This window comes from Photinus pyralis, unplaced genomic scaffold, assembly GCF_008802855.1.
Source record: "Photinus pyralis isolate 1611_PpyrPB1 unplaced genomic scaffold, Ppyr1.3 Ppyr1.4_LG3a, whole genome shotgun sequence".
NCBI lineage: Eukaryota > Metazoa > Arthropoda > Insecta > Coleoptera > Lampyridae > Photinus > Photinus pyralis.
Genome location: NW_022170509.1, coordinates 13,222,196 through 13,248,147, shown reverse-complemented (window position 1 = coordinate 13,248,147; position 25,952 = coordinate 13,222,196). Strand labels below are relative to the sequence as shown.

Here is a 25,952-nt window from a genome sequence, read left to right as displayed (position 1 = left end):
AGTGTAAACTTTTCTGTGTAGCTTGCATCACTAGATACGTTTTCGTAGTAGTTGACCATATGTTCTGCAATATCGTCGCTGTTAGTGCTAGTTACCAAAGTGTCGTTGATGTTTTGAATTGGTGATTCGCAGGAATGTGTTACTCTTCATAGATACCACACTATCCTTTGCCGATTATACCTCTTAAAACAATGAAAGTAGCGTAATTTTCTTACAAACATTCATTGTTTATTGAGAAGGTTCTCCATTTAAATGATCGAAGAATGTGACGTAAGCATTTCAGCCTCAGTAAAACCTTTGGTAAAACATTGCATCACAGATAGAAAGCGTAGATCAAAATCAAGGGCGAAAAAGAAAAAAAAGCGTTCCCAGATAGAGCGCGGTCTGATATTTGTATTCTATTTAAATGTATTGTACTTGTTAACCCGCTCCTCTCTATTAGAGCGGTTGTATTTTACAGAAATCGCGCGGTCCGACAGGTATTTTCAGTTGTGTTTACACGGTAGAGGATACCTGATCACACCTAGAGATTGATTTCCGTCGTTCGAAATTGTATTGGCCCCATTTCCTCTTGCGCCCTTGAGTTAATGCAAACAAAAGTAGATCTTCTTCATTTGAAGAATTGCTAGACATCTAGACCTTCTATCGCCCAGTCAATAATGACGCAAAATTAACGCGTTTTTGGAACTTCTGTAGAAATAGTTGAGTGCCCATTCAGTTGAAACTTGTATCACAAATCCTTATAAAGGAAATAAGGTTTGTGTGCTACACAACTTCATAGCAAGTACAGGTTTACAGATTGGATGCGGATAATGTTTAAAATGGTCATAGCTATAGCATGCACTCTGGGTTTCCACTGTGCTGCCTTTGTAAACTCGAAACGTTTTTTTTAGATGCACTTACAACAGGTCAACACACTCGTTTCCAGTGTTCCCCTTTTACACAACAGATTACGATATAACCAGTTCAATCTTAACAAATTTCAGTCTACATTGACTTTGCTTTAGTTTAGTAACAATATGGTTACTTCAGCAATGACAGCCTTAAATAGAACGAGAAATGCACCGAGGCAGATCTCACAAACAAAAAGGAGGTGGACGAAGCCCGTCCGTGCTATGCATCGAGTTGATACAGGATGTGACAGAATAAAGCAGGAGTGATTTTTCAGCGAGGGATTTAAAAAGTGGTGATACGCCATATCAGCATCTAAATCTACTGCAGGTAGAATGTATATCTCACCAGTGATGATTTAGAGAATGTATGTACATTAATCCCACCAATGGAGAATTCATGTTTATGGAAGAGAACCACTACCAAAAATTTGTGTAACCATGTAGTCACAAACTTCTGAAATGATTTAGAACAAAGTGAAGTTTCATCACTTCAGTACGGGAGTCTCCAAATTAAAAAAACATACCTGATTCGATTCAAAACAATGACCTAGGAGTCCAAGGTAAAATTGGCTCCTCTCATTGTAACAATTGTACCATAACATTTTCCGTGTAACTAAAGAAGTGTTAGAAACTGCATAAAAATTTACTTATATTACATAGAACTTACATGTTTTTTTTTAACAACTGATCAAAACGAATCAAAAGGATGATAACAATGGTAGGTGGTTCATATAAATGCAAGAGAACATAATTATGGTACCTTAAAACTAAAAAAAAATTTAAACTCAAAAAGCACTCTGTTTGACAAAACATGATATCAAAAAAGGAAGAATACAAAAAATAATGTATCGAAGGACGGTGGTGGGCAAATCCTCCTCCAGATGCCTCCATTGCGTTTAGACACTACCACTAAATTTACGGTTTGTCTGTGAGTTCTTGGTACCTGGCGTACATCATTTTTTTAACACAGTCCTTATATGACTCTCCTGCAACTGCTGTATATGCAGACTTATTACCCAAACCCACGGTACTATTACGTTGTTCCGCCTATAAAATAATTAACACTTACCTATATTGAGTCATAATGCAACACTGAGCACAATACCTTTATCTAAGCTTTACAAAGAGTACTGTGCCATTTCGTTAATTGGCTACAAGTTCTACAGTGTATATTACAGATTCAAGTGATGTGCTCCGTGCTGAATGTAAAAGCGAAATAATTACCTGGATTATAGTGGTACGCCCTTGATTCGCTTTTCCTAAACCTTGACCTTCAGTCCAACCCATTTTCTGCAATAACCGATTGCCTACATTCTCTGATCCGATAGGTTCAGCGACTGAAGACGTAACAGGTAAGTCGACTAACTCTCTCGCTTTCAAGTATTTTTCTTTTAACTTGCTGGGTTGCGGTTCATCGGTATCACCGTACTTCATTCGGCGTTCTTTTGCTCTATCGCGATATACAATTTTAGAATGTTCGCTGTCGACTTTCTTTGTACTACATTTCCTGAGCTCTAGATTCTTTTTATGTAAATCGGATAATTTGGCATGTTTTGTTAAAGCTTCAACGGAGGTTAATTGGCGCTTACATAAGTTGCAAATTAATTTAGTAAAATCTAAGAAGTCCAATTCTTCATTTGGGGCTTCATCCTCGGACGATTCGCTCTCTCCATATGCCGCAACCAACGGAGTAGATTGAACTATATCGACAGTAGTTTCAGGTTGAATAGTAGGCGGACAATTGATTAAGGCTGGCGTTCCGTTCTTCTTCTCCAACACCGAATAACCGATATCCGCAGATCCAACTAGCCCTTGCGGATTGAAGTTACCCTCAATATTAGTCCGGTACACCGCAGATTCTTTCTTTTGATTCAGTGTTTTCGCCCAGCGTTCCATATCTTTGGCAATCTTCTTGGCAACCTTCACTTTGTCCTGCTTTTCCGGTTTTAACTTCTTCGCTTCTGGTTCGGCAGACATTTCCGCTGTGTGCTGTATTCCAGAGTAGTCGTACGCAGTTAAGGGAGCTAGCAAATAAGTTAGCTTCTCGTGGTCATAATATAAATACTTTTGAATAACTGTGTTCCAATAGTATGAGGAATTTGGATCGTAGTATAAGCCAGTCGAGCAATCGTAATGGTAGCCACTGCTTTTGTCATACGTAAATTTAGACACATCCGGAATCGCTGTAAATAAAACAATAGAATGGGCATACTAAATAAATCGATAATACTTACGATATCGTTTCCCATCGGAACCAGTAGGAACAGCAATATGCGTAGTGTCATAGAAATTTTTATTGGCGTGCATTTGTTGTATGGCTGATTGAGCGACAGCAGCAGCAGCATTCGCCGCATCCATTTGGTTGTCTTGGTGCAGTGTTATGGAATTTCCAGCTGTAATCTGCTGTGTAAAATAGCTCTTGTAGTACTCGTAGTATTGTTGATATTCCACGACACTTTTTGCGTAGCGACTCGCCGAGTATTCAGCTAAACTATCGACGTCATTTAACGTATACATGCTAGGTTGGCTAGCATTAGGAAAGGCCGCACTTATTGCTTGATCGTGTGATTTTTTGGTGTCTCCCATATTGTATTTACAGTAGGACATGATCACTATTTAAACAGAAAAGCAAACACATTCAGAAAAATGTAATATCAGTCATACAGAGAAACTACTAACAAAAACTGTAAGTAATTGGATGCTGTCACCACTTCAGTTAGGTTATGAACACCCCATCTGGTGTGTAAACAAACAAAACACACCCCTATAATTTTGGCGGAATTCGCGACATGAATATAAAATTTTGGTGGGTGATATGGGTAAAAATGAACTGAAAGCTCAAAATAGTACTTCCTTATCACTTTCAACAGGAAGTGACCCTACATTTCAAAATTTAAAAGTACGCTGTATACTTTCACATTTTTGGATTTTACAGATAATTTTGTTTCTTGTAATTTCTATGAGTTGGTAAAACTTTTAGTTCTTCAAAGTTATAGGAGCGAGTCTAGTTTGGTTTACACATTGTACTGGTTTGGGGGAAAACACCATTTAAACTATGGTAGAAGTAATATTTACAGTAGGGCGTCACTAATACGAACCCTTGCTTATCCAGTGATCACAGTAATCCAGACAGAAGATCGACCTGCGTATACGTGCCTACTGTGTGATTTCGTTATTGTCACTTGCACGACTTTCGCAAAATGGCGCCACTCTGTCGTAAACATTCGACGGACTATAAAGGACGAGGATAGATAAAGGGGATAGCTACCTTATTATTTCTCAAAAGTTTAGTATTGGCAAGTCAACTGTAGGCGATATCAAGAAAAACCAAGAAAAAATCTTAAAGTTTGTTACGCTAAAGGTACCTTTACACTATCATACTTCTCATGTGATTTGTCATATGATAAGTAACAAGCATTTAGATTTGTGTTTACACTATACTATTTTTGGTATTATGGCTGTCATAAGACAAATCATATGGAAATAATACGTAAATCGTGGAATAGGGATGTTTCTATTTCTGCATGACAAATGACATGACTTATTTTAAATATCCAAGTGATCCCGCCCTTTTATGGTTACTTTTCGCATTTTGCTGTTGTACTTATCTGAAAAAGCTGAATAGTTGAGTAAACCAGTAAACTTTTGATTATATCATTGATTATAGGTGTGTATAATCAATGGGTATATTAGTTACTAATGAAAGAATAAATTACATAAACAATAAATCGAGCAATAAATATTTACGAGTATATTGGTATTTGGTTGTCTAGTTGTAGTGGTGTTTTCAGACACACATTGTCAAATAGTGTCTTGATTGGTAATTAACCCTTCAAATGTTTGGGGTAATCTTTCAAATAAGGGTACACTCATCCTTAATGTCGACCAAGGGGACGACTCTGTTTGCTTTGTTAATGAAACGCATAATGGAGAAATTATTTTTTAAATAATTGTTAAACTTTTTTCGTTAAAAATGTACTATGATTTTTGAGGCACTTTAGAAGTTCACCTATTTGTGCTTTACAGGTGATTTTTTTGAGTTCTAAGTTAGCCTGAAGGTACTTTTTTGTTGAATACTTATTGTGATAATTAGCGATTTATTTTAATACAGAAGTTAACCGCACAAAATTGCTTATTTGCCAATTTATTTAAAATTTTGCGGGATCCCGCAAATACCGGGTTCCCGCGGGATTAACATCTAACGATCCCGCAAATACCGGGATTGAGATTTTGCTGCGGGATTGCATTCCCTAGCTGTAACTTTTGAACTAGTAGCCCAATCTTGGAACTGTTTGAAATTATGGATTCTACAGGCCACGTTCTATAAGAAAAATTTTTTTCCGGGTCGATCTGAGACAATTTTTTTTTTCGGGGCAAAAAAAACCTTCCCTTTTTCCAAAAATCGACTGCACCAAAATTTCTCGGTAAAACACTTTTTCTTATTAATTTTGGTGCATAGAATCCAAAACAATTCGTACTTTTTCGATCAGACTTCTCAATCAAAACTTATAGACTAGAAACCAATTTCGAAAGAAAATTCAAAGGGCTGTAACTTTTGAACTAGTAGCCCAATCTTGGAACTTGGAACATTTTAATTTAGAGAAGTTATATAGGTTTCGTAACTTCTTGTATTAAAGTCATATGAAAAACCTGTCAAGTGTAAAGTAAAACATTAAAACTCATACGAAAAATATGTTGGTAGTAAATATCATATAACATATCATATAAAAAATCATGTGAGATATATTATAGTGTAAAGGTACCTTTAATAGTTTCAGATTACAAACAATGTTCTTAATATAAACAGAACGCGGTCCCGGTGCACGAAAACAGCGAAAGTAATCTGAAAATCCAATTTTGGAGAATGCCTTGTTTCGCCAGATCACAAACTCTAGTACAGGGTTTAATGCAAGCAGAGGGTGGTTAGATAACTTTAAAAAGCGTCATGGAATTAGACGGTTAAAACGGAGGGTGAAAAACTATCACCTGATGAAACTGCTATCGGACCATTTCAGTTAAAAAGAGTTACAGAACAGCTGAGCAGGTTTACAGTGCTGATGAATCTGGTTTATATTGGCGACTGTTGCCTGATCGTACTTTAGCATCAGGTGGTGAGCAGTCAGCTTCCGGGAGAAAAATGATGAAAAAAAGAGCTGGTTTAATTTGTTATCGTCCTCAGAGAAATGCTTGGGTTACCAAAGACTTGTTCATGGAGTGGTTTGAAACTGAATTTGTTCCTGCAGTCCATCGCCATGTTCTAGTGAACTTACTTCCTCAGGGTCCCTGCTGGACAATTGCCCCAGCCATCCATCAGCTGAAGATGCCGTTACTGAAGACTGGAATATTTTTGCCGCCTAACACCACGGCGTGTATACAACCAATGGATCAGAACGTCAAAACAAAATGTGAAATTAAACTACAGGAAATCACTTTTGATTACTTGTCTTGCCAATCCATTCAGTAATGAAAATCTCATCGATTCATTAAAATCAATAACATTGACAGATGCAGTTTTCAATTTGCCTAACTGGTATGTTACTTCGTCATTTGAGAGACTGTGCTTTCGAAATGAAGTACGAAAGTCTTAAACAGAAGAAGATTACAGACTTTTGTTTTGTCTCTTTCTATAATTAATGTAATTAATCATTCATTTATCCATTATTCATTTTGCATTCGATAATCCAGACACCTTGACAATCTGTTCTTTGCCTGTTGGAATTAGCAAGACCCTACTGTATTTACTTTTGATATCTAGGTGCTTTAAGTTCTGTCTAAGTTTCTCGATAAAATTAATTACGTTATGGATAAGGCATGGTGTATAATAATGACAGGTGTACTCTCTGCTTATCAGTGCTGTAAGAAGAATGATGGTTTTTTACAGTGCGTTCGAGAAAATAGGGTCACCTCAATCTCTTTTATTTGGCGAGATACGAAAAATTTATCAAATATAATTGTATATGTGACATTGCAATCAACCCAATCACATATTGAAATCACTTCCGGTTGAGACAACTTTTGTGTTTCAAAATGAATGTCTATATATTTTTTTTAATCTTTGAAAAGAGCCGTTCGACAACATAAAATATGCATAATGTTGATACACAAAAACATCGAAAAACTAGTGAAAACGTGAAATTTACCATGTCGTGTGCTGTCAGGATGCGCAGTGTCTGTTATGTTACCAGTTACACAGGGATTGTATCGCGCAAAAGTTGATATAGGTCTTTTCTGTGTAATATAACAGAGACGGCACATCATGATAGTAAAAGACATGATCCAGTCGACATCAACTCCTCCAATGACAATCACATAGAAAGTTAGCACACCTATCTTATCATACACCGCGGCATAAATAAGTTGGTGCGAGTTACTTAGTTACTTACCTGTTTTGCCATCAATCGTTAGAGGAGGATTAAGATTTGTCAACGCTCCGTATAACGCTAGAGCGTCCACTGTACTCTCGGTCCCCAGATAGCAAATACCCCGTGACGTCGATGTAAGAGGATCGCGTCCGATGCACACCCCAGAAACGTGCTTAACCATTTCGGGAATAGTGCACGTTAAAACTTGCATAACGGAATCTTCTGTGGTTAAGGCATCTAAATTGCGAAGCATTATTGCTAAAAGACACAAAACTGTAACACCGAGAACAAACAATGAAAAAAATACTTTTTGTGACATAGTTGCAAATTTCGTCGCTACCGCTACCACCCTCTTCGCTCTCCATACGTGACGCATGGCATTTGAAGCAATTGTCGCGGCGCTTAAAATTCTGTGCTCCACACTACGTAAATAGACTAAATTAATACATTGCGGGAGAAGAAGGGAGAACGAACCTTAATGCAAAACCAGTCCGAGGAAGCCTTATGTGACGGTGGCTTTTCCGAGTTTTGGCAAAGCTCTTTGGGAATGCTGTATTGCATAATTGCGCGATACTGGTCTTGCAGCATCAATACGCCCTGAAAACACAAACCAACATTGTTAATTCCTTCTACCATTCTTATCAACCCTCTCTCAAAAGAGACACTGCAGGAGTAAAAATTTGGTTTTGATTCTTCGCAATTAGACTCTTTGAACTCAAATTTAACTGAATTTGCTACGCAGACCAATTTTTATATTCCGACACAACTTATACAATCGGAAAAAGAAATGTGAGTTCCTTCTTCCAGTGAACGGTAAAAAAGTAGATCTGCGTGAACTTGAAATATTTTAAAATCGTTGTTGAATGTTGCAAAACAATCGTTACAGGTACATTATTTTAAAGTAAGTAGGCAGATGGACTCGATTCCTTTATATTTAAACCTTTTAGAACGGTTCCGGTTTTTAGAAACTAATTTTTCAGTATTTTCGAATCTGGTAGAAACTTTTTTCCAAAGACTAATGACGAATCGTTTGTTATAGTCCCTTTTTTCGAACTGTTCGAAGCATCAACGACCCATGAATATAATCTTGACAAAAGTGCATTTATCGTTTCCATTGTCTGTAGGGTTCGAAAATCAATAACCAATACACAAATAATTATATTAAGTGCTATATCCTTCTATGTGCACACCTAAAGTTCATAATATCAAAGTATATAAGAAACACATTTAAAAAAACTGTTTAGCCACGCACATTTTTTCTAAAAAAACAAGTACAACGGCACTTTTACGCATTTAGTCGCTAATTTCCGAAATAGTAAAACTAAACGTTACCTAACTTTATTCAAGTAATTATAAAAAGAAATAAAACTTACATGGTAGCTGTACTCAATAACAAACATTTTACCTCCTCTTGCAACTGCATCTACGTCTAGACTACAACTGACGAATGCGCGTCTCCATTTAAAAAATTGTTGACGTTAACATTATTACTATTGAGAATAAAATAATACCAACAACTTCATTAGATGAGTAATTCTCCATAATGGAAGATAATAAACAGAAAATTAAACAAGAGGTAGAAGCAAAGGTTATGCCTGTGAATGATTTTTTGAAAAATGTTTTTAAGACTGTGGGAATGTATCAAAAACAGACGGTGGTCGCCATTCTAACAATCCTGCTTTTATTACAGTGTCTTATTCACAGATATTCATCTAGCTAGAAGGTTCAGTGTTGGACCTGATATAATTTGTTTGTAATGGTTTTGCACTATTTTCACTTAACTGTTGGAATTGCGAGATACAAAATGTCATGAAGCGGTCATTTTAACCCTCCCGGCCCGGTAGTCTGAAACATCATGTACTCACCGCAGTGGGGTAGCGGCGTTACCCCAGCTTAAATGTTGTCTATTAACAACTGAAACGGCTTTATTTCTTTTCTGTTTACATTTTATTAACAAGAGCCAGTTCATGATTTTGAACTTTCTGTCCGTCCGTCCGTCTGTGTACTTGATAACTCTGCCCGCTTATGTACATGATACCTCGTGAACGGTTTCGAATTTTTCAATTCTGTTTTCAGTAATAGACAGACAATGGTCAAGGAATCTAATTAAATTTTGGTAATTTGGACTTTCTGTACGTCCGTCTGTGCACATGATAACTCGCGAACAGTTTCGAATTTTCCAATTCTGTTCTGGGTAACCGACCAACGCCAACAGTTATGTTATGACTTATGACCGTATTTAGTTTAGTTAATTTAATGCCAATTTCCTTAAAATGACATATAATTCACGTAAAATTGACAGAACAAGGATTACCTGGAAGGACAGTGCCCTTAAAGTCACGAAAAAAAGGTTTAAAAAATTTACATCTACGAACAACTGATTTCATTTAATTTATATTTAATATCTCATTAAAAATATTCTCCATAGAATAGATATATCATTATGGGTTTGTTCTCTCATTGCGCAGTTCACGTAATTTGTTAGGAACAATTCAAAACAAAAATACGCGTTCTAGTTATCAATAACAGTTTCCATTTTTTTTCAGCAATGAATAATATAGGAGTTCTGACCCGCGAATTTCCAGTCTGGTTCTTTTTTAGTTCGGTTAGAGTCCCTGGCTGATAACGATTGCTTCTTGCAAAATTCAACAAAACGTTAGATTTACAAAATATTTCTGCTGGGAGTTTCATCACGCCCATATGATATGCCAAAAATGAAAAGGACAAAATGAACGGTACTAATTTATTGTCAGTCTATTTTGATGCAAAAGTAGTAATCTCATAGAAAAAGTTGTAAACCTTGTATTGAACTATACCGACTTTACAGATTCTTCGCATTTGTAAGATACCTGTTTCATCTCCATCCACCGAGTGGCCTCCGCCAGGGTAGAAAACTCGACAAAGGCGAAACCGCGTGATGCACCTAAACAGCACAATAGACACCAATGGCATTACCTAACCCTTACAACCGAAAATATGCACAAATATGACCTAAGGACAACCTTATATCCAAGCAAATAATAATAAAAGGAAATTACCTGTGTCTTTTTTCCTGATTAGGCGAATATCCTTTGGCATCAATCCACATTGAATAATATCTTGTCGGATCTAAAATCGACAAACGTCAACATAGCGTGACAGACAACTCATTCAACTTACATCGTTTTCTGTTATGTGCTGCGCTAATCCTCTAATCATAATTGTGTTATTAGGTGGCTGGCTTTTGTAACCAATGATTTCGGATCCGCTAGCACCAATAACGGCCCCATTTGGACTACGTTCACTGTTAACATTACAGATGTACAACAATCATTATTGGATGCTTTCATTAGAAATGCGTAGCTTGCCCATGAAATGAAACTGCTAACCAATCATACCTATCTACACTATCCCTATCATCATCCCGGTAAGATCTGTCCCGATCACGAGCTTTTCTCTCTTCCGATTTCCGTTCCCATCTGCTGCTACTTCTCGATCGTCTGTGGTAGTCCCTATCTTTGTGTGAATCATAATCTCTATCTTTATGATATCGATCACGATCTCTGCTTCTCGATCTTGTCCTTCTACTGCTTTTGTGTTCCCAAGACGAATCTAAATCTCTTCGCCCATATTCGCGATCGCTGTCACTATCTTGGTAATCTGCAATTAAAGTAAAGGGTCAATGAATTCTGTCAGCCATTTGCAGCAGTGTATAGCTATTGGATTAATAGGATTGACGACTGCATGTCGTTCGATGTTTTAAAGAGCATCTCATTAGCCGTCCTGCCTTAGCCTGTGTTTACCTGTAACGCCATTAATTTGATGTGCGGATGGGATGGCGTGAGAGGTACCTGAGCGTTCAGCTGTTATTAAGGCGATCTGCCATAGTCGATATCGTTTATGGCAAGTTGAACCTGCTTTTGGTGCACTGGGCAGTATCCGCCCATAGCAGTACGCGCCGTATCTTTGACCCCCAGTCACTTACAAATGATAGATACTAGGGTCTCAGGTTGCAGTTCTCCGGTCGTGAGCATATGTCTTCTTTCTTGAGGCAGTTTGCCACAAGTTGTTGCACCTGTTGCAATGCCCGACATGAATGTGCTTCTTTACCGGTACTCTGATGAGGTCAAGATTTACGTATCCGCTTTTCCGTATTGCCTTAGTCTTTCGGGCTGACCTCGACAATCCAGTTTTCACGCTGGTGGTTTTGGCATCGTCTTTTTCCCACCACCTTCACCTGGTCGCTCTTAGCTCCTTTCTCAAACACTTCCTCGTTTTGCGTAAGCAGCCTCTCCTTTAGCATATCGTCGTCGGCGTCCACTCCTGTCACTATTAGTCTTGAATTAAGGGCTCTCAGTTCCCTCGTGGCATGCTTCCACTGACAATGCCAAAGAGAGAAATTCATCATAACTAGATGAACTACCTACTCCATGAAGCCATGTTTTAAAACTGGGTAGTTTGTTCCCTTACCAAAAGGACAATTTGTCGCGCCTTGTCGCGCTGCTTGTCAGAATAGACCCCTACAGTCTGAATATTATATTTTTTATACAAAAAAACGAAAGGGCGCGACAAAGAGACAGTATCGACCGCACTCTCCGACCTTTATCGCCAAAAATTTGGTAACGATTCCAGCTGCGTAAAGATGTAATAAAATGATTCCCTCAAAAATATGGAAAGGTTACAGAAGGAGCAGAATTATCCTTTGCCAACATTATTTTTTTAATTTATTGGTGTATATTTTTCTTTCATTTTTTGAATTCAGGATTTTTCCACATTTAATCATGTTACTTTTTTATGGGGTCCTAATAAAAAAAATTATCCAGAAAACAAGATGTTAGAAAGATCGCGTGCAGTACGACCGACTCACTTTGTTTTAATAAGCCCAATGATCCACACACTCTACAACATATATGGGCAACCCACGGCCCGCGAGCCTGATCCGGCTCGCAGACTAGTTTTGTCCAGCCCGCTAACCTAATTCATAGTTAATACTTCATACGGTCCGCTAAGTTACATTAAAAATTCGAAATAAACTGATCCATCGTTCCTCTAAATGGGGTTGAGTGATATCAAAGATTAAGAAAATCGGATCTCAAAGCCTTCCCCATACATTTATTGTTGTACTATTAAAACACGACTATAGTTTCGGCGATAATCGCCATCATCAGGGAATTAATGATTATTAGTAATCTAGGGACATTAATGATTATCTTATACGTGCAGCATCTGGTGGACGCGATCCGCAGTTTCCAAGACGTTTGAAAGCCTCTTTGAAAAACATTTTTTGTTTCAGAGATATCGCTAGGCGTTTCCCAGAATTTTCGTCGCGATATATACCGGCTGGGCCAATACAACGATACGTGTTTTGGGCTTACGAAACATTTTTAAGCCATATATTGCAACAAATCTTAAGAACATAAATGAAAATTTGGATACAAGCTGAATATGGGGATTTCGAGGGGGATTTATTACCCACGTCTGGTAAATTTTGTATGCAAAATCGTGTCAATTTTCAGGAGTACTTTGTTTTTTTTAATGATTTTTACGAAAGCAAAAAATAGGTCAAGACCAAAAAGAAATAGATAATTATTTATTTCTTTAATTAAACATACTTTTTATTTGGATTCTCAACTGTGGCCCGTCGCGCATATGAAAAATTTTATTTTGGACCCTTGGAAAAAAAAGGTTGCTCATGCCTGCTCTACAGTAAAATTACGCTCATTCTTGATACCTATATTTATCAGATATTGATGAATGTTTTCCCCGTTAGGTAATTTCGAACGTGACCTTTATGAAAGTCCTTGAACTTGCTATGGCGGTGAGCTGTCTTGGTATTGGAGCAAATTAGCGCCAAAAGTTTGAACACGCGACGCTATAAGAATTCCGACATTTCGCTGACACCTTCTAATACTATCTCACGTAACAGTTTATAAGTTTGAAAAATATCCCTTTTCAAATTGGCGGGATGCAGTTTTTCTAGCTGTAGTTTTTCAGACGAGTGCAGCCAGAATCGAAAAGGGGAAATATTGGAAAACGCATCAGAGATTTTATACTATTTTCGAATGAACCGCGAAAATATTAATTTTTGCGTTATTTCATTACATCCACCTGCAGGTTGTACTGATAAGCTACTCCTAACTGCTACAACATTCCACAAAAAGAAAACAAACACGTTCATCGTCGCCCCCTTATCGTGTCGTGAATTTCGTGCTTGGAACACCAGCCAAAAAATAATGAGAAAATGAGGAAACATTTTAATTTTCTGTTTGTACAAAATCTTATTAAACAAATATTAAATATTTTAAGTTTTAACAAGTTTAATTAAATATATTAGATAATAATTTCGAAATGTAAAAATGCAAATTTACGCACGATGGAATGCTGGCCCTATGAAATAGCAACTCAGCATACGGTAGCCTTCAACCGCAACCGATAACATGACTTTTCCAAAATACGGGCCTCCCATTTACGACTTTTACGAAAACTTTTTATAACACTTTCGGAGCCAATGAAGCAATTTGAGAACACGGGCTCGGGACGCGCCGACAAGTCCGGGCCAACTTTCAAATTCCCACGGCGCGTTAGGTTTGGTTTTAAAGACTTCAGTCCAAAAATCTGGTTTGAAGATTTCATCTGCACCAGAGTCACTGTTCATCGATCTTTCGATTCTGCTTCTTAGGTTCGTTTACGGAGACATTAAACCAGCCCTTTTGTTTTTTTTAACTCTTTAATGGTGCTAACTGTGCTTTTCATTTTCCTCAATGCGAATCCACGCATCGTGTTGATCGTTTCTGTTGGAATTTACCAAATACAAATCAATAACCGAAGCTTTCCGCGACGCGCCGTCACAGGCCTACACACGCCGCGTTGCATCGCACCTTTGAAGTTACCGACTTTCGACGGTTCTGTCGCGCCCGGCTTGAGATATCACGAGCCGTGTGAAATCAACTTTAGAAACCAAAAAGGCAAGGATGACGCGACCATTCGACCTGGGGCGCTCTCGGGGTGGCCACGTGGCGATCACGGTCTGGCCGCGTTAAAAAAATTTTTAGCCAGCCAGTGCCGTATTTAGAGAGGGGCCAAAAGGCAATTTTAGGGGGCGACAAAAAATTAGAACAGAATGAAAAATCCTGTAATGTTAATTTATTAAAAAGCTGAATAGACGCGTTCGCAGGTGCAGTGATTGTACCTATCTGTAACTGTAACTTGAGCTTAACGTCTCACGTGTCACGTCTTTGCGTTTTGAGCACATCTACCTTACCTACATATAGAAATAAAGCAAAACCACTGTTTAATTTAAACAATGGCAAAACTGAACGTATATTTTTATATACAGTGCGATATCACAAAAACCTCAGTAAACGTTTTTGGAACAATCCTCGAACAGAGATAACTTTTTTAATGGAAACCCTGTTTTTATGCTGAATTTGGAAAGAAAATGAAAGTCTGACTAAATACGCTAAACAGTTGAAGATAGGTATAGGACATTTACTGAAACCTAGAATTTTCTGGAGAATGGTATCGTTGAGTGAAGGATTTAATTACTCACTGACGGTATAGTTAGGTACATGTGTCAAAATATGCGCAATCCGAAAACATTCTCGATGAGTCTTTCGAGTTTTGACTGTACCATGGGACTGTACGTATTTATATCAACTATTCGATGTAAAATTCTCATTGTTTAGAGTCTATCAAGGCATTATTCTCGCTTAGCATTTACCGAGAAGTTGAATTTATGAGTTGATAATTAGATGCCTACGAGATGAATTTACTTGCGCATTTTTGCCCCCCCCCCCCCTCTTCTATTTTGGAACCACGTGCATTTTGATCAGGAGAATCACATAAATAATATTATGATAGGTATAATTGTAAACATCAATGCCCAGTCCTTTGCTATTTCGTTATATCGGTTTAATTGTATTTTGTAGCAAAGATCATGATCTTTGCTTGTATGATCTTTGCTTGTAGTATACACTTTCTGCAGTTCAAGTTTAAGTAGAAAACAAGTTGTAAATCAGCATATGCATGATTAAAGCGCATTTTTGGTAATGCAGGTCAGTATTTTATTAGCGAAGTTTAAAATTATCGATCTCACGAGTAATTTTGGCTGCCTTAAATCATTAATTTTATTTAATTTCAATTGACTGTAGGTACGTCTTCATTTTGTAAAACAAATCACAAAGTAAATAATAAGTTTTTATACTGGTAGCGCTATCTAACGGTAAAATTATAGCACCTCCGAAACCCATATCGAAATTATTTTCTTCAATTATCGATCTCACAAGTAATCTAACTCAAAATAGACTAGTGCCTGCACATCTACACTATAGCAGAAAGCTTTTAGTGAAAATTTGAAGTCTCTAGCTATTGTAGTTGTGCAGATCTAACGCGGACAGCCGGCCTGCCAGCAATAACGAATATAATAGCGTATTTTTTTTCAAAAATGCCCTAAAAATCATTTTTTTAACAATTAAGAAAGCGACACTAACACATACCACACACTCTTTGAACTAAAAAAATACGCTAACATTTTACGAATTGTCTACCAGAAGTTATATTTGAAACATTAATTGTTCGGGACCAGCCTACTATCTATTTTTTTGCGCATTTTGCAACAAACTTAGATGTGCTATTGCAGTCACTTTGTCTGTCTGCCCGCCCTTTCAGGCTTACAGTTTCTTCAAGACATATGTTTTTTTAATAATACATTAAAATAAGGCCATTTATTAATCATTTACAATAAGTTAAGACCAAACACATATTTTTTACTATGGGTACATATACAATGTACCTACGTACTACTTACTATTCTTTTTTTAATGGGAGGGGTATGAGTCAAAGTTACTCATGGAAAAATTACAATTAAAATCATTGAATGCAAAAAAGTAACAGGAAAACTCAAAGAACTCGAGCCGGCGCGACTTGGTTAATTACCCAAATCGGCCGGCAGTGGCGTAGCTATCGGGGTAGTAGGGGTTGCAATTGCTACCCGGCGCCAAGTACCGAAAGGCGCCGCGGTTAGTATCGTTTATTGGTTTATTTATTATATTACTTACATTTACATCGCGGTTGGGATTAATCAGAGTAGCAAAAATTCAACAAAAATAATCTTACAAGATTTAAATTTAAAAAATAGAATGTCAGGTTTTAAAACTGTTTATTCAAAATTTTTATGTTTAACTCCTAAGTTTTTAATTGAAGCTACAGACACCGCTCTTGTCGATACTGCAAGAGGTTTAGCTCAACAGTATGATAAAGATTTAACAGATGAATTAGTTCATGAGCTGTTAAGTTTCCGCAGGACATTTAAAAGCAAAATTATGAACTGTGTATCTGTAAAGGATGTTGCGAAACTTTAAATTTGTGAACACCATACCCACGGCAAGTTTAAAAAATTTATACACAGCGTTTTTGTTATTTTTAACCATTCCTGTAACTACGGCTTCTGCCGAAAGGTCATTTTCAAAGTTAACACTAATTAAAAATTGTTTGAGAAGTTCAATGTCACAAATAAGGCTAAGTAACCTGGCACTTTTAAGTATTGAAAACGACAAAGCTCGAGCATTAAATTTAGATCATCTAATAGATGTATTTGCCGAAGCCAAGGCCAGAAAAAAAGATTTTTAGTGTTTTAGGATCTCATTATTTGCGTTATTGTTATTGTGTTAATGTGTATTTAGTGTACCTATACATTACTGTAACAATACTAAAATAAATTGCCACTGTCGGCGCCCAATTAACCAAGCTATAGTTACACGTATTCAGAATTTCGTTGATACAAAAGGGCTAAAAAACGGTTTTCGTCGAGTCGGTCCGTTGCCACCGTCACGTCCGGTCGCCGCCTCGACAGATGCTTCAATGTAAACGAATGAACTCGTTTTTCAGGAAAGCGGTATGGTATTCAACACTGCGCATACCGCAGTTCGTTCGATTGAGGTGCCGAGTCGTTTTTTATTGCGGTTTATGCTGTAAGGTAACCGAGTAGATCTGTTTTCAAGCGGCTTGGGATTGTGTTGCTGTCAAACTTATTATTCTTGTATTATTATTATTCATCATTCTTTCCGTTAATTACTGTTCTTATTTCAACCATTTTTTGCATTATTAATTTATATTTATGGTTCATTTATTTATTTTTATTTATATATTGTTCATTTGTTTGACTTTGATTGTTGTTTCAAGTCCGTTTATAGTTAGAATTAATAGTTGAGGTTTTATTACGTTACTCTTGTTAAAATTGTCAGCGATCTTTGCTTCTTTTTTAGACTTTATTAACTTTTTAATTTAATTTCTGAGTTAGCACTAGATATTTTGGTATAAAATTTTTTTCCGGCTGATGTCCGGCTATATATATATACAAATAACTTTGTAGGGTCGGTACTTTATTCAAATTAAATTGTCTTGTTGCTGTCAAACTTCATAAATATTGTTTTGTATCCCTAAAATGGATCCTATTATTGATATTGAATTATTGATTGCAATCCAAGAATGAGCTGCTTTATGGGATATAAAAAAATTATTATACGAAATTAATTATTCTTCCGAGTCAGATGATTTAGTTCCATCCTAGGCTTTTGTACCAGTCAACTTGCATACTAACAGTAGTGTTTACATTCACTCTCGGCTAGTTTCCTGGCGTCAGCGTACTTGCATCGTGTAAACACAGCTGTACACATTTTAGACGATCTCCAGAAGGAGCGAATTCGCAAGTTGCGTCCAATAGGGGCGCATCTGTAAACAGTTCCGTATCAAAAGTTTGAGCGCTTGAGACGTGGACTGGCTCTGAATTTCGCGCGTAAACTGTATGCAACAAGGCGTACCCTTGTCCCTAGTATCTCGACTCGCGAACGGCGAGTCGGGAGTCTAGCAAAGTGCACGCCGATTTTGCATTCGCGCGTGCTTGTGGACGTTATGGCGCCTAGTACCCCACAAACGACTCGCGGCGAATTCGCTCCTTCTGGACAAGCGCTAGCGCAACAAAAACGGCAGGTACACAATTTTAGTCAGATAAGAAATGCTTTTACAGAGATAAATTTCTAGGCAAAGATTAAGTTAAGAAGCAAAATATAAATCTGTTCCTCAAAATGGCGGACTACGGAATATTGTCATTTACGAAAAATTAGTGATATATGATGCATAACACGGGAATTTTGCTTAAAACTGAACATACAATGCAATTACCCTTGTGTTCAGTTTTAACAAAAAACAGATCAATCTATTCCAATAACCTGAGCAATAACCAGCAAAATTAAGTGGCAAGTAGTTATAAAAAAAATATTTTCACTCTATTCTCGTTTAAACGACTCGATGTGAAGAAAAAGACATTTTATAAGTTAGTTACAACAGTACTGGACATGAAATAATAATAATAATTGTAGCCGTCTTACACTGTGCAATTTCTTGCACAAGATATATTGCACAATTTAAATTGCATAGGATCATACAGGAAATTGCATGCAAAATTACATTGCAACAAATTATTGCATCAAAAATATTTTTGTTCTTTCTGGCGGTGCGTCTTTTTAGAATTTTACCAATTACACATATACCGATCAATCCACTGGCAACGGATACTTTTCTTTCCACATTCATTGTATACAGTAATAAACAAAACTAATTATTGAAAAGTTGTGGTAATTATAGGTTAGGGTTGTTTGATTGTCAGCTGGTATAAATTATAGTATAAAGCGGGACCGACAAGAAATCCAAATTCCAACTTTTTAGGGACAAATTATCCAAATAATTTGGATTGTTTTCGTCAAGATATCCAATTTTTATCGACAAATTATCCAAATCCAAATAAAGCGACAAAATATCCAACCAATTTGGAAACTCCGATTTGGATATCTTGTCGGTGGCGCGACAAGATATCCAAATATCGAATTTTTTTTAAACAAGAAATCCAAATTTCTTGGACAAAATATCCAAAAAGTTCGGAAATTTTTTGACAAGATATCCAAACTTTTTTAAACAAGAAATCCAAATTTTATTCAAGCCCTTTAATCACGTATAAACCTTGTGCAGTACGAAACATTTCCGTTTCAGTGTTAAAGCACGCCATAGCATTTAGTATGTTTTCATACAGCGTCAAAGAATTAGTGCCTAACTAGTAATAAATGAGTTATAGGATTGCAGCAAAATGAACAACGACGAAATAAACATCTTTGATGCAGCTCCTATAAGAGTCCTGCAAGAACAACATTCAACGCGTGATATAGCCTTAGACCTGCACTGTATGGTCTAAGGATATAGCTTTGGAGAAAGTGGATCAAGCGGTTCAAGCTTACCGAAAAATTACGCTAGAAGAAACACAACGCTTAACAACAGAGGCATTCTTTTCCTTTATCATACCATACTGATACCTTCGCCTTAATATCATATTACCACTTTTTGAATTGTTTTTAAAGAGAATCCGTTAGTACACAGTTTATGCAATGTATCTGTAGCTACTAGCTACTTACCAAAATTAGGCCAGTCAAAATCGACACAAAAAATCGCTAAATTCGCAAAACATGATGTATCTCTGATTTTTTAGTATGTTGTTTGGACCCATTAGAGTAGTGTATACTCAAGTTTGCAACTCTCTAAAAGTTGTGGAAAAAGTGTAGTATACGAAAAACCGCGAAATTTTCGGAATTTTTGGAGAGTTTGCGTTATATTTCCTTAACTATGCATTTTTCGACTTTCATCACTGTATACGTTTTTGAATAGTATTAAATGAGCTCTGTAGGTCAATTAGTTACCGAATTACGGCACTTTGAAGATAGTCATTTTTTTCCAAAAAGTGAACATTTGAGTTTTACACCTTCTTTAGATAGAAATTGCGGCTAAACTATTGATCCTACGAGTAGAACTTATGAAATAGAAGTTGTAGATAATTTAATTAGCTTTAAGTTAAGCGTAAAGTGGGGTCTGCAGGTCTCGTAGTTCTCTCTAAATCTCAAAAAAACCGATATAAGGTAAAATCGCATTTATCCAGAAATGTTCCAAAAGCTTTTTATTTTTTTGTTTTTTGGTGTGGTAAAGAAAAATTTGCATGCAATCATTAAAAAAACGGTGAGGTGTATTTTAATATAAACATAAGTCATAAAAATTGTAGTAGGTATATAACCAATAAATCAAAGATAGATCAAAATCGTCTCCTTGTTTTGAATGGCGCTGGGCCGTCACTTTCGCTGCACTCTTTAACAGGCAGGTCCTCTACTATTGGTGGATTGTCGTCGCGGTCCTTTATAGGTAGGGAGTCCAGTATTGCTGGATCGTCAGGGTTCTCTTGAGGCTCGTCATCGTCGCCCTCTTCGATGATGATAAGAGCAGCGTTCTGGCACGTTTCCCCAGCGCAGGTAGCACACATCACAAAGCATTTGAGACCTGCTTTCAGGCAAATACAGCCACCTCTGCATCCCTTTTTGCATTTGCAAGAAAGGAGCTCTGGGGGGGCAAGAAAACAGAAACCGAAAAAAGAAATTACCTGCACAGAAGTGAAGTTTTAATGACGATCAATTAAAATATAAATAAGTCAATTAGTTACCGAATTACGGCACTTTGAAGATAGTCATTTTTTTCCAAAAAGTGAACATTTGAGTTTTACACCTTCTTTAGATCGAAATTGCGGCTAAACTATTAATCCTACGTGTAGAAATGATAAAATAGAAGTTGTAGTTGTAGATAATTTAATTAGCTTTAAGTTAAGCGTAAAGTGGGGTCTGCAGGCCTCGTAGTTCTCTCTAAATCTCAAAAAAACCGATATAAGGTAAAATTGTATTTCTCCAGAAATGTTCCACAAACTTTTTATCTTTTGTTTTTTGGTGTGGGAATAAAAAAGCAATATGTCAAATCACTTTTTTGCTGCATAGAGTCAATTTTAAATATCCAACAATTTCATAGATTTAAATTAAGGCACAAATCAAAGTTTAGTAAGTCGTAGATAGGGGTCGCAATGATATCATTGTACATAAAGTCCCTAGATTACTAAAGTAACGCGAATAGCAGCCATTTTGGCTCAGTTTGGGAACCGCGAAATTTGAAATTGAACAACAGTTGGAAAGTATATGTATTTTGCAGTCGGTCTTGGATAGTCGGATACTTTTGGATAGGGAATAAGTTTTGTGAGCGTATAGTTTAAGCCTTTAACATCACAAGAAAAATAGTTGCATCGCTTTTTTCAATCGTTTCACGACTCCACATAAAACCTTTGTGTGTACCCAATTCTAAATATTTTAATTGATTTTCATTAAACGTTTTCGAAAAATTGCAGTCTTCACTTCTGAGCAGGTAATTTCTTTTTTCGGTTTCTGTTTTCTTGCCCCCCCCCCCAGAGCTCCTTTCTTGGCAAATGCAAAAAGGGATGCAGGCTGTATTTGCCTGAAAGCAGGTATCAAATGCTTTGTGATGTGTGCTACCTGCGCTGGGGAAACGTGCCAGAACGCTGCTCTTATCATCATCGAAGAGGGCGACGATGACGAGCCTCAAGACAACCCTGACGTCCAGCAATACTGGACTCCCTACCTATAAAGGATCGCGACAACAATCCACCAATAGTAGAGGACCTGGTTGTTAAAGAGTGCAGCGAAAGTGGCGGCCCAGAGCCATTCAAAACAAGGAGACGATTTTGATGTATCTTTGATTTATTGGTTATATACCTACAATTTTTATGACTTATGTTTATATTAAAATACACGTTAATGTTAAAATACGTTTTTTAATGATTGCATGGCAAATTTTTCTTTACCACACCAAAAAACAAAACAATAAAAAGCTTTTGGAACATTTCTGGATAAATGCGATTTTACCTTATATCGGTTTTTTTGAGATTTAGAGAGAACTACGAGACCTGCAGACCCCACTTTACGCTTAACTTAAGGTTGTTTGTAACTATCATTCGACTTGCACCTGCGGGGCAACGGTAAAGGGAATACAGAATTAAGGCGGAAAGACAAGAACCAATGTAATACGCGCTAGTCAATTAGAACGTACCTTTTTATTTCGTACAGTATCCGAATAGTACCGAAACCCTTCTCCGCGGTTTTCACGTATATTGGAATTGGGAAAGCAATGCGTTGACTTTTTTTGCTTGTAATTCGTTGCTAAATGTATATGTGATTTGAAGTTTCAATTAAAATGTGCAAAGTAAATGAAATTTTATCCACCTCGACAAACTCACTAAAATGCAAAAATAAATATAAAGTCGTAACAAATTTTTGCCTACCCACGCTTCGGATAAGAAAAGTGTTAAAATAATTATCGTTCAGGGTTCCTTACGGATAAATTCCTAGGAAATCTAGGGTCGATAATTTCGGGGAGAAGACATGTTTCATAAAAGTTTGACTTTTCATGTTACTTTCCCAAAACGTATTGTCCCGCGATATCTAAAATGGTCATGTAAATATAATTTTTTTATTTTAAAATTACCATAATAATGATAAAGAAAAGAAGGTGAAGAAATAAAAATTCTAACCGAATGTGCTCGCAACTCGCATTGTCAGTGGTGGGAGTAAGCGGCGGAGTTAACATACACTAATTTGATATACTGCTAGGGGCAGCACCGTCTGTAGCAAAATTAAATTAAACCTTTTTTCATAAATTACAGATTTATTTACAAAAAAATGGAAATTTGTCATTTCATAAAACCCTATTATGTTTCATCGATAGTACGCGCTGAGATCTTCGATTTTTGATATGTCTATTATTTACAAAAATTTTTGCTTGTTTTTAAAACTATTCAATTTTTGAGATCTCAGCGCAAATAGTAACAGTTAACTGCACAAATGTGCAAAATTTCAAAAAAATCGGACTATAATTACGCCTGAAATTTATGAAAAACGAAATAGTCCATTCACAAACAGCCTTAAAGCTAATTAAATTATCTACAACTTCTATTTCATAAGTTCTACGCGTAGGGTCAATAGTTTAGCCGCAATTTCTATCTAAAGAAGGTGTAAAACTCAAATGTTCACTTTTTGGAAAAAAAATGACTATCTTCAAAGTGCCGTAATTCGGTAACTAATTGACCTACAGAGCTCGGGTTAGGCGCAAATTGTTATACATTTAATACTCTTCAAAAACGTATATAGTGACCTTTGTCGAAAAATGTCTAGTTAAGGAAATATAACGCAAACACTGCAAAAAGTCCGAAAATTTCGCGGTTTTTCGTATACTACACTTTTTCCACAACTTTTAGAGAGTTGCAAACTTGAGTATACACTACTCTAATGGGTCCAAACAACATACTAAAAAACCAGAGATACATCATGTTTTGTTGATTTATTGTCGATGTTGACTGGCCTAAATATGAAATTAATAAACTATACCTACTACACTATTAAACGCTGTATAAAAACATGCTGAATGCTAATTGCTATGCTGTGTTTTAACACTGAAATTGAAATGCTGACACGGAATTTTTCGTACCTACCACACAAGGTTCATGCCTGATTAAAATTATAATTAATCAGTACTTTTAAACTCAGCACTTTGACAAGCACAAAGCTCTCACGCTGAAAACAACTGCGACAACTGCTGTTAAAAACGTATAGGTAATGATCAAATAGACGAAAAAGCGGCGTACCTACCTTTATCTATTCGAAAATTGGATATCTTGGTGAAAACTTTCCAAACTATTTGGATTTCTTGTCTAAAAAAGTTTGGATATCTTGTCAAAAAATTTCCGAACTTTTTGGATATTTTGTCCAAAAAATTTGGATTTCTTGTCTAAAAAAAATTCGACATTTGGATATCTTGTCGCGCCACCGACAAGATATCCAAATCGGAGTTTCCAAATTGGTTGCATATTTTGTCGCTTTATTTGGATTTGGATAATTTGTCGATAAAAATTGGATATCTTGACGAAAACAATCCAAATTATTTGGATAATTTGTCCCTAAAAAGTTGCAATTTGGATTTCTTGTCGGTCCCGTATAAAGCGAGGTATAAAGCAGTCAGCTCATAAATGTTTGCTACATTTTCTTGCGCAACAAATTGCATAGTGTAAGACGGCTTTTAAGAAAGACTCACTGTAGTTTCGCGTATGAAAACCATTCCTGTAGAGTGTAGAGTACACAAACAATAAATTTAAAAACAGGGCAGATTAAATTAGGTAATCAAGCGATGGTCGGACAATAAAATCACCAAGACACAAAACAAATCAATATACAAAATACAATCCACTACCCAAAACTATACCTCCCTACAGCTACAAAGATGTTGGTTTCAAGATGTACCAATTTTAATCTGACACATGGTGATGCCTAGTGTCTTATATCAGTGTGGTTGTTTAAACTGGTTCTTTTAGAATATGACAAATTGTAATTATTGCAATAAGAAACATTTGATTTGACTTTAAAAGAAGTTTCATTATTAGCAATAGTCAGTAATTAGCTAATTACTGTTTACGTTAATCGCGTGGTTTAGAGCCAATTGTTCCATAAGAATGTAGGGTCATTAAAACGTTAACCAAGAAATTTTATTTTAAAAACATTTACATGACACAAGGTGGCGGCTGTATAACCTTTAAGGACGTATCATTATTACAACACAAATCTAACATAAGGCCGTTAATGGGGGCGTTGGGGGTCGATTTTAATATTATATTTAATCGACTTACATGATTTACGTGTACTATGATGCGAAGGAGATCTGTGTCCATTATGGCGTCTGTAATGTGGAGATCGAGAACGTGATTTCGTTCTTTCTTTGTAATCCGGCGAGCTTCGACAATAATCAGGGGAAGCCGACATGCTACAAGACTTTCTTACGGAATGTTCACCTAAAAAAACTTACTTAAATTCCTGCATTTTGACCTTTGAGACGTCGTGCAAAATACTAAAATGGTGCTTCTCTCTGCTATTGATCGTATACTGTGCAATTTATAATAGTGTGTTCATTTTTCTTTGCATACCTTTATCACACCCAAAAAATATTAAGAAAAAAATACTTTTTGTACTTCAGATACGTCAAAATAAAAAAAACACGACATTAACAAATTTATTAAGACGGCGTAATGTACTGTGCTAGAAATATTTTGTTTATAAGCGCAAACTCGTCGGGAGAAAGCAAACCTAAACCATACCTCTGCCATCTCGTAACAAAACCATCGTACTAATTCACGAAATAAACAGAAAAATAGGAATTTGAACAAATTAAACCGGTTGCAGCGACCCATACAGAACAGCAAGAATAATAGAATAACAATAAGTACCTACTATTACAATACAAAAGTACAAGTAAGTAACTATCTAAGACAATTATTGCATAAACGGGGAATTAGGGTTTTGAATTAATTGTATTCAAACCTCGATTCAAACATTCAATCTTATTGAATTGAGCTTCCTAATTCATACAAATGCAAAAACATATAGTAGGTACTTAGTTGCAGATGATTGCATTATTCGTGATATCGCTTTTGAAGAACAGGGACTTCTTTATTATTTCGAACTTGCCAAACAAACTTTCGCCATTAAACTCATTGCTAGAATTACTTCACGTTTCATGCTGTCTACTTTACTTCAATCACACAGCAGTTTATTATTTATTATGTAATTCGCGAACGTAAATTGTAACTTTGGTGGATTTGGTCTGGTCCGATGTGACCGCCTGAAGGTTTTAAAGAACGCCCAAGTGCCAAAATTGCGAGCAAAATTGTTTCATCTCAGAAACCATTCAGGCTTCCGATCAAATATCCGTTACGTTTACGAACGAAATGGTCGTAAATAATCGATAAATG

At 36.5% G+C, this 25,952-nt stretch overlaps 1 protein-coding gene across 2 annotated transcripts; it reads right to left on the bottom strand.

Annotated features, from left to right (window-relative positions):
* Nucleotides 1–1,517: 1,517 nt before the first annotated feature.
* Nucleotides 1,518–25,270, bottom strand: LOC116166238 (RNA-binding protein 5-B). 2 transcript variants are annotated; one of them, XM_031481105.1, is made up of 12 exons: nt 25,128–25,270; nt 24,834–24,995; nt 10,633–10,894; nt 10,415–10,538; nt 10,294–10,363; nt 10,105–10,178; nt 7,730–7,852; nt 7,563–7,677; nt 7,277–7,513; nt 3,128–3,505; nt 2,118–3,076; nt 1,518–1,940 (listed from the first exon to the last, which is right to left on the bottom strand). In XM_031481105.1, exons 2-12 carry the CDS (start codon nt 24,964–24,966, stop codon nt 1,809–1,811), a joined length of 2,607 nt encoding a protein of 868 aa, XP_031336965.1. In that variant the 5' UTR covers nt 24,967–24,995; nt 25,128–25,270; the 3' UTR covers nt 1,518–1,808. The 2 variants fall into 2 exon arrangements, with proteins under 2 accessions (XP_031336965.1, XP_031336964.1); XM_031481104.1 differs by having other exon boundaries at nt 24,834–24,967; nt 25,010–25,135.
* Between the last annotated feature and the right edge of the window lie 682 nt (nt 25,271–25,952).